At 43.2% G+C, this 17,296-nt stretch overlaps 1 protein-coding gene across 1 annotated transcript; it reads left to right on the forward strand.

The window, feature by feature from the left end:
- mxra5a (matrix-remodelling associated 5a) lies at nt 1-12,789 on the forward strand. The gene is made up of 8 exons (XM_085397757.1): nt 1-191; nt 421-650; nt 820-949; nt 1,593-1,983; nt 2,130-5,927; nt 6,635-7,550; nt 7,671-7,997; nt 9,782-12,789. The coding sequence occupies exons 2-8, from the start codon at nt 460-462 to the stop codon at nt 11,370-11,372; spliced, it is 7,344 nt and encodes a 2,447-aa protein (XP_085253883.1). The 5' UTR covers nt 1-191; nt 421-459; the 3' UTR covers nt 11,373-12,789.
- The last annotated feature ends 4,507 nt before the right edge of the window (nt 12,790-17,296 follow it).

Raw genomic sequence — 17,296 nt, forward strand, 5'->3', positions numbered from 1 at the left:
AGGAGACTCACCGCTCGTTCCCCGACGGAGGTTCACAACCAAGGTCACTGCTTAAAGCAGTCAGTGATCAGGAGGACTGTACTTTAAAATCGTTTTTGCTTTTTGGGGTTTTCTGCAGCACGTCATCTTAAAGTTTCGGTTTTAACAGTGTCGTTAAAATGGGACACAGGAGCCCCCCTGCAGGAGAGGAGGTAAGGATATCTGCATTTGACTGCAGTGCTTCAAGCAGACGTTTATGAAACCTTACTTCAGCGCTATGTGCATCATTCAGCAGAGCCTCAAAGTCATGCATGGGGGATGAAAGTGCTGAAAGTAAAGTTGACCTTTGACAGATTATGACTGACATCTCAGGCGAGCCTTTTCACCAGAAAGTGAGCAGCTGGGTTTTTCTGTACTCTTTTCATTGTTCTGTCATTATAGTGACTTTACAGGCAGCTGCTGTGACGGATAATCCCGCAGATGAAGATGGATCTTCCCTCTCAGTTCGTCCTAAACACTCTGCTGGTGCTGATTATTGTTCCTCTTGCCACTTGTGGCTTCTGCCCCCGACTTTGCTCCTGCCCTCAGCCCACCGAGCTCCACTGCACCTTCCGCTCCCTTCTCACCATCCCAGCAGCTATACCCAAACACGTGAAACACATGAACCTGGGGTCAGTCGCTCTGGCATCCGTAGCATTGATTTAGCATGGTTATTAAACTGTCAGTGACTGGATTAAACACTTAATGCAGTGAAATGCTTTATGTAAAGACCGAGGCTTAGGAAGTGCATGAGTTGGTTTCATGTCTGTTATCCTCTCCACTCTGGTTTTGTTATTTAAGGTTCAACAAAATTAATAACATCACTGACAAATCACTGATGGGCCTGAGGAAGCTGGAGATGCTCATGCTTCATGGGAATGACTTTCACCAGCTACCTGATGGAGCGTTCACGGAGCTCAGTTCACTTCAGGTGCAATGACCTAAATCAATAAATGGTGGCAGGGGGATTGTTGTTTGAGCAAAACAGTGAATTTTAATGATGAATCCATATTAGTCTGAGCCTTTCATAATCTCTCATATGGTATCTCACATACACATATGATTATGAGTGTATACATAAAGCCTATATCTCCTAAAATGCTCGGTTTTAATACAATAATAACTATTTTACTAATGTGCAAAAGAGTCAGCACATATTACTGATTAATTCAACACGAGCACTTAAATGAGATTGTGCAAATATCTTAGATTTATCCACACAGTCTAGTTTTAGGAATAAAAAAGCAAAAGATATCTGAACCTGGGCCAAACTGTGAATCGAAATTTACAAAAGACATCCAACTTTAATAATCATTTTATCTGCTGGACAAATTCCTGATTCTTCCTAAGAATTTGTAAGATATGAAGTAAAAATTGTGTAATTTTAAATCCCAAATTTCTCCCTGAAATGTTAATGAAACAAAGCACTGACATACAAACTGTATGATGTATATGTGCCTTGATGCTGAACCTTGATGCCTGGTTCATGTATGTCTCAATGCAGCAGAAACTAGAAGTACTCTAATATGATGAGCAATAGAGACGTTCTCTGTTCTCCCTGCTCACTGATGTAGATGCTGAAGATGAGCTACAACAAACTGAAGGAGATCAGCAGGCACGCTCTCCACGGTCTGTGGTCTGTGGCCAGGTTACACCTGGATCACAACCAGCTGGAGTACATCCATCCAGACGCCTTCCAGGGCCTCACTTCTCTCTGGCTGCTGCAGCTGGAGGGCAACCAGCTTCAGCAGCTGCACCCAGACACCTTCACCACCTTCACTGTGAAAAGCCATTTTCATGTCTCAACTCTGAGGCACCTCTACCTGTCAGACAATGATCTGGTGACACTTCCTTCCAGGCTGGTAGGGACCATGCCCCAGTTGGAGAGCCTGTACCTCCATAGAAACCCTTGGATCTGTGACTGCAGCATGAGGCGGCTCCATGACTGGAATAAAAAGTTTCCAGGTGGTATTTTTAATATGTACGCTGCACTTATATTTAGAGCTTTCTTTTTGTGATGGTTAAAGTAAACTAAGACTCAAAATGCATAAAATATTCAAAGAGACGTGATGATCTGATTTTATAACGCTCATGCTCTGTTCTTTGCCCAGGTGTTGTAAAATGTAAAAAGGATAGGACCCTTCCTAGTGGCCAGCTGTGTCCCATGTGCTCGTCTCCCAGACACCTCCAGAGAAAGGACCTCTTTGATGCGGAGAACCTGGTCTGCAGAAGCCCCGTCATCACCTTTCCTCACAGGATGTCCACACCTAAGGATGTTGAGAGTGAGGTTTTGACCACAGAGGATTTTATAGAACCATTTGGAAATCTCTCGTTTGGCCTATCTGATGAACATGGGAATGAGCTGGATCTGATGTGTAATATTAGCAAGTCTAATGAGCTTACCAAGATCAGCTGGCAGCAGAGCAGTCAGCCTCAGCTGACCAACATCACAGTGGCGGTAGATCTGGACTGTCCAGTTAATAGAGAAAAATATGAAAAACTGTGGAGGCTCATAGCATACTACAGCAGTGTGCCAGCACATTTACAGAGGGAAATTATTCTAAGCAAAGACCTTCATCAAACCCATATGTACAGACAGGACTCTGAGAAAGATGCCCTGTACTACACAGGTCTCAAAGTTAATATAACAGCCCAACCACCATGGCTGCTGCAAACATCTGTGAACCTTCAGCTGAACCGGCTTCAGTCGTCAGCCAGGATGGCAAAATTGAGTATGAGCACAGAGCTCTCAGAGATGGTGGAGACGGAGGAGGTGCAAAGACAGAAGAGGTCATGGGTCACGATTGAGTCAACAAACACCAGTCATAAAGTCTTCAGTGCTATCCTAGGAAAGCAAACTCGAATGAACTGCAGCGTGCACAGTTCAGGTCAACCAGTTATTCGCTGGATGCTGCCAGATGGCTCCAAAGTGGAGGCACCGTACTCAAGTCCAGGCAACAGACTGTCTGTGTCCCGCGGTGGAACGTTGATTATTAAGGCTGTCCGCCCCACAGACGCAGGAAGTTACTACTGTATCGCCAGGGCTCACGAAGACTTTGCTGTCTTGCCGTTCTATCTGACAGTGCAGGAATCCTCCAGCCCTCCCCCGAGGGACGAAACATCAATCAAACCTAGTGAGGTATTTGTAGGCAAACCTATTTCCCTGCATTGCACTGCATCTGCCTCCCCCGATGCTGAAATTAACTGGATTCTGCCAAACAGCAGCATCGTGAGTTTCCAAGCCAACTCATCCAGAGCTTTAGTCTATTCCAATGGCACTCTACATATTCCACAGTCCAAGTTATTAGACAGTGGTTATTATAAATGCGTTGCCATGAATCAACATGGTGTGGATACACTGGCCACAAAACTCGCTGTTATCAGGCACAACTTCAGGAAGTTTCCAGCAACACCTCAGTCAGCTTCAGGAGTCAACACTCAAATTAAAATCCCCACAGAAGACACAGAAGAAGCATCAGGGGACACTGAAGGCACTCGGGGTGGGGCTCCAGTGAGCCACCTAGAGCCTTTGAGAAGGAGAACTCCAGGAGGTGTGGTCCCGAGCAGGAGGGGCATTCACCCGTCCAGGCACTTCTGGCGAAAGCCCCCAATGCTTCAGCAACCAAGAGGATCGCGTGTTGTAGACAGGAAGAATCCTACTGACAACACAAGGAGGATTAATATATCGAAAGGTAAAATAGATCCACAGAAATGGGCTCATATTTTGGCCAAGATTAGAGATAGAAAGGCTCAAAATGCTGTGACACCAGTCCCAACTCAGCACACAACAGAGAGGAAAGCTGCAGAGGGGACAACGCAGTCAAATGAAGCTACTAAAGGATCAGCAGACAGTGTGACTGAGCAGGCACGGCAGGGTTTTTTCAGGACGCTGCACACTCCTGTACACAATCCGCTGTTCAAAACTGATAAACAAAATGTACAAGACCAGGCCACACAACGTGTGACATCTAACAGCAACATTATAGACAACGCACACAGCGTGCAAGCTACAACAGCACAGACATCCAACGATGCGGTCTTAGACCTACACACAAGTTCAAACAGTGTGTTTTCCCCACAGGCCACATCTGTTCCACTGTATGCTGTCACGTTCTGGCAGTCGCTCACAAACACAGATGTTAATGAGGATAAAACAGCTGATTGGTCCAAGGAATCACAGAGGCATGTCAATACAGATAGACTAAAGGTTATTGCCAGTTCGAGGAATGATAACGAACCCTTTTTGAAAAGGATCCTTTCAGTAAATCCAAACAAATCAACGAAAAGCAAAGAAGAAAAATATCCTAGTGAGCCTGTCATAAAATCTGATGATTTGCAGTCTGTAGCAAGGGCATCTCCAACAACTGGCTCTGAAGGCTCTGAATCCCCTCCACGCCTCCAACAACATAATTCCAGGCGAAGGAATGGGAGTCAGAGGAGGAGGCCAAACAGAAGGAAACAAAAGCTTGTGAAATCTGTCCCGTCTATGGCCATCACACCTGCCAAAGCTGTCCCAGCAACTGTCAAGACCACTCCCTCCACACTGCTAAAAATAGCTTCCTCAGAAGTTACAGCAACCAATCCCAGTACCACTGTTCCATTCACTGGCAGCCAAGAAGCGTCATCAGGAAAACTGAGTCATAAAGAAAGCACAGCCTCCAGGCACGACCACGAGGCAGCCACTAAACCCTCCTCCCCACCAGCTTCTTTCCTCCAAACAAAGGACAGCCATCTGCCATTATTAAAAAGCACGTTAGCGGCACCATCGCTTCCAGCAACTTTTCCAGAAGTGGGTGATACAAAGACAACCTCTCAAGCAGCCTTTGGAGTTTCAGACTGTCCACTAGAGCACTTCAGTGCACCAACACCGGCCACTTTGCAGAGGCTTATAAACACGCCTGCTCCACCTATTAGGCTTCCTGAGGAGACACAAAGGTCAAGTGTTATGGGTGACCTTGGACCTCTGCCAAGCTCTGACAGCTTGTTGGTGGGTTTTTACGCCACCAACACTTTAGAACTGCAAAGCAATGTGGAGGAGAGCCAACTGGGCCAGCAGTACACAACTAATGAGGGGATGCTGTTGAATGAGAGTGGGGAGGGGTTTTTGGCACCGCTGTCCCCATCCTCCACGTCTTTGATCGACCAAGTAATCAAGACAACCTCTGGGTACACTCCCAGTGACTTGACTGTGACACCAAGCACACTTTCCAAGGATTATTTGGAGACAGCTCTGGGTGTTACACAGACTTCTGCAGTACCTGAAAATTCACATTATACTTCTAGTCAAAGTAAACCCTCAAAGGTAGCTCAGAATCTTAAAGAAGCTCTAAATGAAAATGTTTTTCCTTCTACTGCTAGTACCTTTAAAGCAAAACCTACCTCTCCTGCCACTCCGAGGCTTGATCCTATAATGCGTGTCAAAGTGACAGTGGATACCACACTTCCCAAAATATCTTCCACAGAAGCCAAGATGGACTCTTCACTGAGGACCAGCATGCAGGAGACTCCCCGGATCAGAGTCGGCCATAATGAAGACCAACAAATAAACCCCATCATTAACATATCAGAGCCACGGAAAGAATTAAACTTCCAGCCCACAGCCCAGTCGGCAGACCACAAACCAACTAGCACACGTCTGACTGGCAGACAGATCGTCTTACAGTCGGTCACCTCTGCTCCGACTGCTACAGTCCAAACGAATCCGCATAGAGGGACACTGTTAACAAGTACTCACAATGTGTCCAGGAAGCACCAGGTACCTACACAAGGATCTGTTCCAAGAGGAAAGCCAAGGATAACTAAGACTCATTTCCAGACGTTCACTGTTAAAGCTGAAACAGATGCTCAACTTCCCTGTGAGACCGAAGGTGACCCAAAGCCCTTCCTGTCATGGACCAAAGCTCTTAGTGGTATGTATGACTCAACCTCATTCATTCTTTTTTCCATACATTTTCAGAGCCATCATACTTCTGTCTGCTGAAACATGGCTATGAAAATAGAAAACATATCATTTATTTATTCAAATGGAAACATCCAAAAATATTTTGATGTAGTGAAATGTTAACCAGAGCAAAATGTAACTACCTGCAGACTTATATAAATATAGCTTGCAAAGATGTTTTATTGGAAATATTGGCACATAGTATATCAAATAGCAGATTATCAGCAACATTTGCAAGCATATCAGTATGTTCAGACATTCCTTATTACTGTAGATGTGTTTCCATATAACCTCCATGACTGACGATGCTATGATGTAGATGATGCACTTGTAAGATTATGGTTATAGTCTTGAATTTTGTAACATTTTTATAATCTATGTTACTTACTTACTTTATTATGATATGAGTTTTTAAAAGGGCCTTTAGCCTGCTCATAATTAAAAGTAACTATTTTGCTCTTATATGGTACGGGGTTTTTTTCCACGGTTGGCAATCACACTAAAATATTTGCATTTTTCAATAAGTCCTCTCATTTATTGTATTTTTGTACACTATGTAAATGTGACATCAATTTCTCTTACGCTAAATATTTTATACTCTCAATTATTTTCATCTTAAATTTTATTCTGTGTTTGAGAAAAGACTGTGCATTTTGTGTCTGTCCACTTTTGCAGGGGCGAATATTCCTCAGAACACCAGGGTCCAGAGGTTTGAGGTCCACCAAAATGGTACATTAATCCTCAGGAGCACACAGCTCACAGACGGAGGCCAATACCTGTGCACAGCGCAGAACCAGTACGGCACGGACACGATGCTGGTCAACCTTGTGGTCTTGTCTCAGCCTCCGCGGGTCCTGCATCCTCAGCACAGAGAAATGACTGTGCATCTAGGTGACAAAGTCAGTGTGGAATGCAAAGTGGAAGGGCATCCTGCGCCCCGGGTCACATGGGTACTCCCTAACTACGTCCATGTAGCTGCTGGTTCCGTTTCTGTTCCGTCTCAGCAGCACGTAGTTGTTGGAAATAACGGGATCCTCCGGATCAGCCAGGCCCGCTATACAGACAGAGGGATTTATAAGTGCATTGGCAGCAGCGCAGCTGGAACTGACTCTGTTTCAGTACGTCTTCATGTCCGAGCATTGCCACCCGTGATTCAGCAGTCACATCATGAGACTGCCACCATTTCAGAAGGCAGCCCTGCCTACATCCACTGCACTGCTACAGGTTCCCCTCCATCTGTTATTCGCTGGTTTACACCTGATGGTGCACAGCTCACTGCATCCTTAGACACTGGACAGAACCTAATTGTTTTCCCCAATGGGACTCTCTACATACAGCGTGTGGGCAAAAGAGATGCTGGGAGATACGAGTGCTCAGCCAGTAACACAGTGGCATCCAGCAGGAGAACTGTGATCCTGAACATAAGGAAGAATCTGTCCTCTGCCAAGGCCAGTATCACCTTATCATCACCCCAAAGAACACATGTCATCTATGGGAGTAGTTTGTTACTAAACTGTGTGGCAACAGGACAGCCAGAGCCCCGAATCCTCTGGAGGACACCTTCTAAGAAGCTAGTAGATGCTCAGTACAGGTGAAACGTAAATCTTGTAATGAAACAAAATGCTCAAACTAAGTGTTGTCATTAGAAATCATTCAAAGCAATCTTAATTATTAATCATATGCATCAACTTTGGTTGTTTGTTTTTTGCAGTTTTGACAGGAGAATCAAAGTGTTTCCCAATGGCAGCATTAGCCTTCATCCAGTGACTGACAAGGACAGTGGCGATTACTTATGTGTGGCTCGTAACAAGATGGGCGACGACCACGTGCTGCTGCGGGTACACGTGCTGAGCAGACCAGCCAAGATCGAACAGAAGCAGCAAAGATCCAGTCAGGAGGTTTTGTACGGTGGGGACCTGACGGTGGACTGTGTGGCTTCTGGCCTCCCCAACCCGGAGATCAGCTGGGTTCTGCCGGATGGCACGATGGTTAACCCAGTCAAACAGAGCGATGGTGTCTCTGAGGGGCGCAGTCGCAGGTACGAGCTGTTTTAACTTCTACAAAGTGCTCCCAGTGTCTAACACAGGGGGAAAACACCTTCACCAGCCAGCATTTGTGCTGTCTGATCCAAGTTCTTCTGTGTAGATGGAAGTTTAACCATTTTTAACCCTGGAGAACCCATGGGGTCAGATCCGACCCCATGGGTTCTCCAGGGTTAATGAAGTTCTATTCTGTGGTGATGCTTTGTTTATCAGAAGGATCTGTGAGTGTGGGAACCTAGTCACTAGAGAAATGACTGAACATCCATCTTCCTTTAACTGTTTCATGAACTTCTGGGCATTATTACAGAAAACCGAGCTAATCTTCTTTCTGTCTCTGTGCTTTCCCTTTTGCTGCAAGAACTCGACTTAACTGTAACTTAAACAATTCTGCCACCATGGGGTCAAGAGCAGCTACAGAGCAAGTAAATGAATTATTTAAAAGTACAATATTGCTCCAATAAATTGTATCCATTTAAACAAAAATGACTAAAAACATAGCTTTGCTAGTTTGCCTTATGAAAAGTCTGCAACTACCCCATAAATATGTTGAAAGGTGTCTTATGTCATTGGTCTCATTTCATTAAAACTAGACTCCCTTGGAAACGATTAGTCGAGTCTCTAGTGCTCAAAGCTCACTAAACTATTTCAACAACCACACAAAGATATAAACACAGAGCGTGGATCGTTCACCCGACCGCACGTAAACAGGCACGCCGTCGGTGCTGAAGGCCGACGTCTCACAGATTCTGATGCTGCAGGTTTTGTCTCTCTCCATCCAAAATTCACTGAACCAGCAGCAAAAGAAGATCCAAACTAATCTTCATGTTTGATAAACATCGTTAATTCCCTCTGACTTTGGCTGTTTTGCTTCCACCACAACATAATCACACTTCCTGCACAGCTCTTTCTCTCTCAGTGAACAGTTTACCATCCTAGAGAAATCCTAGAGTATTTAAAAGTAGAATGGGAGGCAGAGCCTTCAGTTTTCAGGCCCCTCTTCTGTGGAACCAGCTTCCAGTTTGGATTCAGGAGACAGACACTATCTCTACTTTCAAGATTAGGCTTCAAACTTTCCTTTTTGCTAAAGCATATAGTTAGGGCTGGACCAAGTGACCCTGAATCCTCCCTTAGTTATGCTGCAATAGACGTAGGCTGCCGGGGGATTCCCATGATGCATTGAGTTTTTCCTTTCCAGTCACCTTTCTCACTCACTATGTGTTAACAGACCTCTCTGCATTGAATCATATCTGTTATTAACCTCTGTCTCTCTTCCACAGCATGTCTTTATCCTGTCTTCCTTCTCTCACCCCAACCAATCACAGCAGATGGCCCCGCCCCTCCCTGAGCCTGGTTCTGCCGGAGGTTTCTTCCTGTTAAAAGGGAGTTTTTCCTTCCCACTGTCACCAAAGTGCTGCTCATAGGGGGTCATATGATTGTTGGGTTTTTCTCTGTATCTATTATTGTAGGGGTCTACTGTGCAATATAAAGCACCTTGAGGCGACTGTTGTTGTCATTTGGCGCTATAGAAATTAACTGAAATTTAATTAAATTAACAGATTTCAGTCAGACTGAAACATCAGGTGTAATCACTAGTTATTTTTCCTTTGGTAAGAAAAGAACTTCATGTGACATGAATATGTGAAGTTTAAATTTAAATAATGTAATTATATATGTTGTATTAATTTAATACATTCTCTTTGTTGCCAACCAATGAATCCAGTCATGAAAGTGTAACAGTGAGTAACCATTTCTTATCCTTCTCTTCTGGAACTACATGTAGGTATGTGGTGTTTGACAATGGGACACTTTACTTCAACAATGTTCGCATGCCAGAACAAGGTGACTACACATGTTACGCGGAAAACCAACATAGCAAAGATGAGATGAAGGTCAGAGTCAAGATCAAAGCTGCACCCTCCCCACCGAAAATTCAAAATAAAGACCCACAGACTGTCAGCGTTTTCTATGGCAATGAAGCTACACTGAAATGTAATGCCAAAGGTGAACCAGCGCCAGTCATCACATGGTTATCCCCTTTAAACAAAGTGATTTTCCCTGCATTAGACAAATACCAGGTTCTGGATGATGGGACATTGGTAGTTCAAAAGATCCAAGGTTTTGATAAAGGTAACTACACATGCATAGCTAGAAACAATGCAGGACAGGACCGTGAAGTTACCAGACTCGAAGTCTTGATAACACCTCCAGTGATCAGTGGGTTAAGAGGAACTTTGAATGCTATCAAAGTAACCGCAGTTCAGAATCAGCAAAAGCTGCTGGACTGCAATGTACATGGAAACCCCAGCCCTCGAATCACTTGGCTTCTGCCAGGAAATTTGACCCTTTCTGCTCCATATTACAGCAATAGAATGGTAGTTCATCAGAATGGTACCTTAGAAATCCATTCACCCAAGGAGACAGACTCGGGGCAGCTGGTTTGTATTGCTCGTAATGAAGGAGGAGAGGTCAGGTTGGTGGTCAACTTGGATGTGAAGACAGTTGATGAGAGGCCACAAATTAGAGCTCCCAAAGCAAATGTTCAGTCACTGAGTGTAGGCAATGCTGTGGCTTTGAATTGCTCCTTTGAGGGCTCAATACTACTGCCTGTCACCTGGATCCTGCCCAGTGGTACACCTTTGCGTAGTGGTGCTCGGTTCTCCAAGTTTTTCCACCAGCCTGACGGCTTGCTGATCATCAGCAACCCCTCTATGGCTGAGGCTGGTATGTACCGCTGTCTGATACATAATTCAAGGGGGCTTGTGGAGCATACTGTTACACTGTCCCCAGGAAAAAAACCAGAGATCAACAGCAGATATAATTCCCCTGTCAGTGTCATGAATGGGGAAAACCTTTGGCTTCACTGTCAAACCACTGGTGAAGCACTCAGACTAGCATGGACTCTGCCTAGTGGAGTCGTCCTCAGCAGACCACAGAGAGCTGGGCGATACGCCATACAGCCCAATGGAACCCTTGCCATTCAACAAGTGTCAGTCCACGATCGGGGTCCCTACGTTTGCCGAGCTAGTAATGAATATGGCAGCTCCTTGCTCTCCACTGTGGTAAATGTAATAGCATACGCACCTCAAATTACTAACGGCCCTCCCTCTGTGACTTATGCTAAACGTGGAGTTGCTGTTCAGTTAAACTGTGTAGCAACTGGCATCCCTAAAGTTGAGGTAGCATGGGAAACACCTGACAAAATTCGTCTGGCTGCCAATGCAAAGCCAAAGCTCTTTGAAAACAAGTACCTCCTTCCGCAAGGTTCCCTCATCATCCAGAATCCAACACAAAGAGATGCTGGCATCTACCGATGCACAGCCAGAAACGCCATTGGCTTGGACTCTAAAGCTACAGTTCTCAACGTGTTCTAAAATGTCACCGTTCCTCTTCGTCTGTTGCTGCCCAAACAACTGCCTGATTAAAAGGAAGTGTTTAATCACCACATGTAGTAATAACTTCAGTTATAATGATGAGTTGATTAAAACCTGCAGTGATGCTTTGAGTGTTTGCTCTTTAGAGGCCGTTAGTTGAAGACACCGAGTGCCAGTTTACAGTTTTCACCATTTTGCAAACCTCCCATTTCAAGCATGTAGGAAATATATGCAGTTTTTTTGTTTTTTTTTATAGAGGACCAATTCACAACAACGATTTCCTCAGGCCACTTTACATTGTGAGGTAATTAGCCTACACAACTGGAAAGAGAAAGCAAAAGTAATTGTCTTGTGCTGGCACTTCACACTATCAAGCAGAATAGCTGTGTTCACCTGCTATGTGCAAGACAAATACTGTAATAAAGATAGACTTAAATAATATAAAACATCGTTGTTTCAAGTGACTCAGGGACGTGGAGCGTGCATGCCAGCATGCAAAACACAAAATGACTCTTTTATTCAGTAAAGAAGTGAAGATGATGTTGATTCGTTTTAGTATAAGATGCTTATCTTATCAAGGATGTGCAATGCTTTAATTTATTTTTCTAAACTTTTGTAATATAATTGTTAATTGGAAATCTACATTTGTATTCAAACTAAATATGTGGACAGCGATTTTGTTTTGCTGGCTTGTGATTACCTCAGCTGCTTATGATGCTGCCGGGGTGCGATGTGCAGGTTATGACAGATGGATCACGCCTAACCACAATCGTCTACATGAGACTGGTGCTAAATGAACAACATTGGAATAATTAGCATTTACGCCAATGACTGCCAAACTGTTCAGCATGTTAAAATGTAGCCTGGCGGGACAAAGCTGTGCAAAGAGTTACTCTGCAGACCCGGCCTTAAACTATCCGGCTTTGGCTCTATCAGCTCCACTCAAAGTTAATCACGACAAAACATTTTATCCTTTGGCTGATCTCCAGTTGATCAGTGAGCATATATTCCCAGCTGTATGTGTACCTTTTCTTCAGTGGAACAGTTATTTCTGACAAGGACAGATGATGTCAGCCTGTAAAGAATTGCTAAACAGCTCATTTAATTGTGAAATACTTTTGAACTTAATAAAATTGACTGAGAATATATGTAATTTTGTTGTTGTTGTATTTTTATTTAAAGAAGCTGAAACTGCTGGTATCCTGTGCTTTTCATAATAAAGGCCCAACCTGAATATTTCCATGTTTTTGTACCTTGGTGCAGATTTTTCAATAACTCACAGCAACGTGGAGCATCTTTGAATCTGCTTCTGCAGAGTGCTGACACTGTACTACGTTCTTATATGTAAATAATTTGTGTCTGTCAGACTGTGATGCGTAGCAGTTTTCCTTATTTGAATATAAAATTCCTCCACATTTCCACTAAGCTCAAAAACAAAACCTTTATTTCTGCTGAGGTTGGAAAGGGAACAAATTGAAAAAGTGATGACTCAAGAATGTTTTGCCACTCTGCTAAAAATGTTTGTAGTATTTTCTTGGAAATATAACTTTCTAACTCTAAATAAATAATTCAAGAGTGCAGTTTTTGTTTAGCTGGCCTTATAGATCGAACTTTGCAATTAGGACGAGGGAAGCTGGTCGCAGCTACGCTGAGTCGCCTCGGGGAATACAGCCACAGTCTGCAAAGCTGTGAGGAAATCAATTAGATTAGCATATATGTCCTAAAACAATCCCACTATGAGAATTTTAGCATCAGCTACTCTTTTTGTGACAGCTGGTATCAGAATTGTCAGGGTTAATCAGTAAACGGACAGATTTTCTAAAGTGCTTTTCCACTCTCCCGGAGCGCAGTACTCAACTGTGGTACACCACCCAACTTCTCAAATGCTGTGCAGCTTTTTCACCAGTAAAATGACTGGAATGCAATGGTGCATGTTTTTAATAATGTGGCTACAAAAATTTAAATGCAGAACTGAATAACCTTGAAGTCTTGGTCTGTGACCCAGGAGGTACTAGGCTACAGTTTGGAGATGCCACCACGGATGGTTTCCTCCTGCTGTAACTGTGGTTTTCTCACTGATCAGGATTATGTAATGCCTCTCCTCTGGGTGTTTATGCTCTTCATATGTACCTGTTACTTTGTTGTGCTTACCCGCTCTGACTTCAGATGATTTACAAAGGGAAGTCAAATCATAGGAAATGGAAAAGGACCCTTACTTCAGGGATTAGTGGTAATGAAAGCATGTGCCCTCCTGCTCAGAAACATCAATATATGGAGAATCTGCTGTGATCTATGGATGACTAGAGATTGTCACATGATGTCACAGCTGACTGATGAACCCTAAGCTGGGTGAGAGGCACTTCATGGCTGCGTAGCAGAGAAGATAAATGTAATGGTTAAAGAGAAGAAAATGCTTTCTCTCTTTGGACCATGAGAATAAGGACGTACAGATGCCTCTGCAATGAGAGCAGCACTAGCTCATCGTAATGATCAGATTTGGAGCTTTGAGCTAACTGTGAGTGTTAATGTGGCAGGTTGCTCATTTGTGACAAAGACACTGAGCTGAATGCTCGCGCTCATTCTAAATCATATCAGAGAGACTGAAAAAGGGACGAGTTTATTTACTGGGAGACTGAGACAAGCTGCCTGATGGTCAGCCAGTCCAATGAGATTCTGTGCTAACATGTTCACTTCACCATTTCCATTTAATATTTACCAGTGTTCAACACTGTAACCAAAATCTTCTGTGTTCTATAATCAGATTTTTAAATATACATTAGCTTTGTTTGGCATCCAAACTTCAGTCAGTTATAAAAACTATTGAGACCATTTTATCTGTAACATCTAAATCCACTGGCAGTGGGGCATTGGTTATCACTTTGTAATACAGTGTCCTGCTCTGGCCTTGCCGTTTACATAGACATTATTCTGACACGTACAAAGTGTTAAAGAATAAACACCTGAAATCCCACACAACAGGGGGCTACCCCAGCAGTACACTACGGCCCATCACACCATCCAAAGTGAGCACAAACAGCCTCCCCAGATCCCAATCCAAGCATGGGATGCAATAAACCTGATCCACACATACCTCCACCTGCAGGACCAACCGCCTCTGACACAGTCCCTGTGACAACCCACCAGGGTCAGAAACAACAAAAGTAGAAGAAGAAGAGGGACAAACATATCATATCATCATCTGAAAAAGCTTCTAGTTGACTTGTATACATTCAAAGATTACTCCCACTAGGTTTATATCTGGGACTCTCCACCATTTGACCTCAGAACTGAAGAAGCTTCTCGGATGAGAGGTGAAACGTCTTCAAGCAACTTAAAGAAGTCCAGACGCTTTTCTTTGCAAGCTCCTTAGACTACATTCAAAGAGTTCTATTGAAATGAGGTAAGGAAAAAAACAGAAGCATACATGTTTTAAAAGCATCTATAGTTCTGAATTTCCTGTTTAGTTAGGTGAGTTTCCTTTCATGCTCCAAACAACCTCCCATCTTCTATTCTTAATCTCTTATCCTTGACCTCAATGATGATGCCATCAATCAAGGAAACGTGTGAACATATTCCAGCTTCAATCTGGGAGACAGACACTCTGTACTTTTAAGATTAGGCTTAAGAATTTCAAAAAAGATTTTCACCGAGCCGGACCAGGTGACCCTGGATCCACCCTTCTCAGGATGCTTGCTCAAAAGGGGTCGTCTGATTGACGGGGCTCTCTCTGTGTCATTTCTGAACCGAAAATAAATCTTTTGCTATCAAAAATGTGTTTTTTATTCATCAGATGGTCTGAATATAACAGAAGTTATTCATTACTATGCTATGCATGATTGGAATAAGTTTTAAGTAATTTGATTTATTTATGGGGTTTTTATTGGATTGTATAACACTTGTGGTCCTCGTGGACAAAAATGACCCCAAAGTACAAAGTGTTGCAAAGAACCATATTTTCACACCATACTGCTTTCAAACATCTTTGATCTTGGATCACTGATGTGTGGGGACAAGCACTGGTCATAACAACCACAACAACAACAACAACAGGCAGCACTATGAGGAGGAAGGTGCTCTATATTCAATGAAATTTTATTTATACAGCGCCAAATCACAACAACAGCCGCATCAAAGTGCTTCATAATGTAAGGTCGACCCTACAATAATACATACACAGAAAGTATGAAAAAAGTACATTTTTTTACCATGTTGTGCAAAGCAATGACCAGTAGAACAAAGCACATATTGTCCTCTAATAAAATGAGGAGGAAGAATCAACGATCAGTTTACGACATCCTGAGTCTGGTAGAGAAGTTTTAAAGGTGACACAAGATTAATCATAGAAGCACAAAAAGGACATAATTTCTTGATAAAGACACAATAGATGATCGTCGTTCATGACACAAACGTGCTCCTGTGAGGTGTATGGAACAAGTGGGTGTTCCTCCTGCTGTGATGTAAGATCCTGGTACTGATGTGACTGTATGAGCACCAAGTCCCCTTCAGAGGACTCTGTCCAACAGAACATCCAAGTAAACCAGGGAACTATGAGATACAAACATGGGCAGCATGTGATGCAGGTCCAGCTGTACATGGAACATGCTCTTGTGCGATGGCAAACCGTCTGTCCTGCAGTCAGGACACGAGTTGTCCCTAACATTGCAGGTTTCCAAAAGAAAACAATCACCTGTAACAGCTTGTTTACTGTATATGCCCCTTGGCCTGCAACTGCAGAAAGAATGCTGTCCATGATGGGACCAGTGCAGAGGAATAAACCTGAGCTTCCTCCTGCACTTGGGTCAAATATGGACACGCCTTTGTCCTCATGAAAGTTTGCCTTCACTCAGACTCATGCCCTCCTACCATGCCAAAATATAGAAAACTGTCAGGCAATGAGTTGGAATAAAGATGAATAAAACCTTGAAACACAGAGATGGATGATATTTTATACTTGTTGCTTCAAAGCAAACGGGGTCATTTTTGAGCCCTGAGGACCACAGGTGTGATTATGTGCTGCCAGTAAAAAACTTGAAGTAGTTTAAAAACAGCTTTCTAAATTAACTTTGACATAAACCCGTCTGTGATCATCTGTTAAAGCAGCCGACTCTGGTTGTGAAACGATCCTCACGATAACTGATGATTTCATTTATTTTTTATGCAAAAACAAAAACATTTTATAATAACATATACAATAACTTTATTTATACAATAACATTGTATAAATAAAGTTTTATCAGATATAAATTTGAAATGGAATAAAGAAATTGTGTCAAAATGTTTGAATTAAGTTTTAATTAAAAGTGGGGGAAAATCCACTTCATAGTAATTAAGTATCAATCAAATGGTAAATGGCCTGTATTTATATAGCGCTTTACTAGTCCCTAAGGACCCCAAAGCGCTTTACATATCCAGTCATCCACCCATTCACACACTGGTGATGGCAGCTACATTGTAGCCACAGCCGCCCTGGGGCGCACTGACAGAGGCGAGGCTGCCGGACACTGGCGCCACCGGGCCCTCTGACCACCACCAGTAGGCAACGGGTGAAGTGTCTTGCCCAAGGACACAACGACCAAGACTGTCCAAGCCGGGGCTCGAACCGGCAACCTTCCGATTACAAGGCGAACTCCCAACTCTTGAGCCACGATCGCCCCGTATCAAAGGAAATGGGACCACAGCTGTGATTATGTGCTGCCATTTAAAAATTTGAAATGATTAAAAAACAAACAATTCTCACTAAAGTTCAACATACAGCACTCTGTGGTTAGTCAGACAGTCAAAATAATCTAAACATTTAAATATTTTATTGTCTTGTTTTATTTTTGCTCAAAAACAGACGATACTTTATGTAAACAAGGTCTGGTGGCCCTAAAATGTAAAATGTTGGGTAAATTTTGTGTTAATGTGTTGGTCTTAAGTTAAAC

The sequence above is a fragment of the Rhamphochromis longiceps genome, linkage group LG23 (genome assembly GCF_057381845.1).
Source record: "Rhamphochromis longiceps isolate RC_006_pf linkage group LG23, R_longiceps_female_GT1.1, whole genome shotgun sequence".
NCBI lineage: Eukaryota > Metazoa > Chordata > Actinopteri > Cichliformes > Cichlidae > Rhamphochromis > Rhamphochromis longiceps.

Bases quoted from the DNA above. Each gene is read 5' to 3' on its own strand.
- mxra5a (XM_085397757.1), top strand. From the start codon at position 460: ATGAAGATGGATCTTCCCTCTCAGTTCGTCCTAAACACTCTGCTGGTG. The intron at 651-819 runs GTCAGTCGCTCT...TTGTTATTTAAG, and splicing joins GTGAAACACATGAACCTGGG to GTTCAACAAAATTAATAACA. The intron at 950-1,592 runs GTGCAATGACCT...TCACTGATGTAG, and splicing joins CGGAGCTCAGTTCACTTCAG to ATGCTGAAGATGAGCTACAA.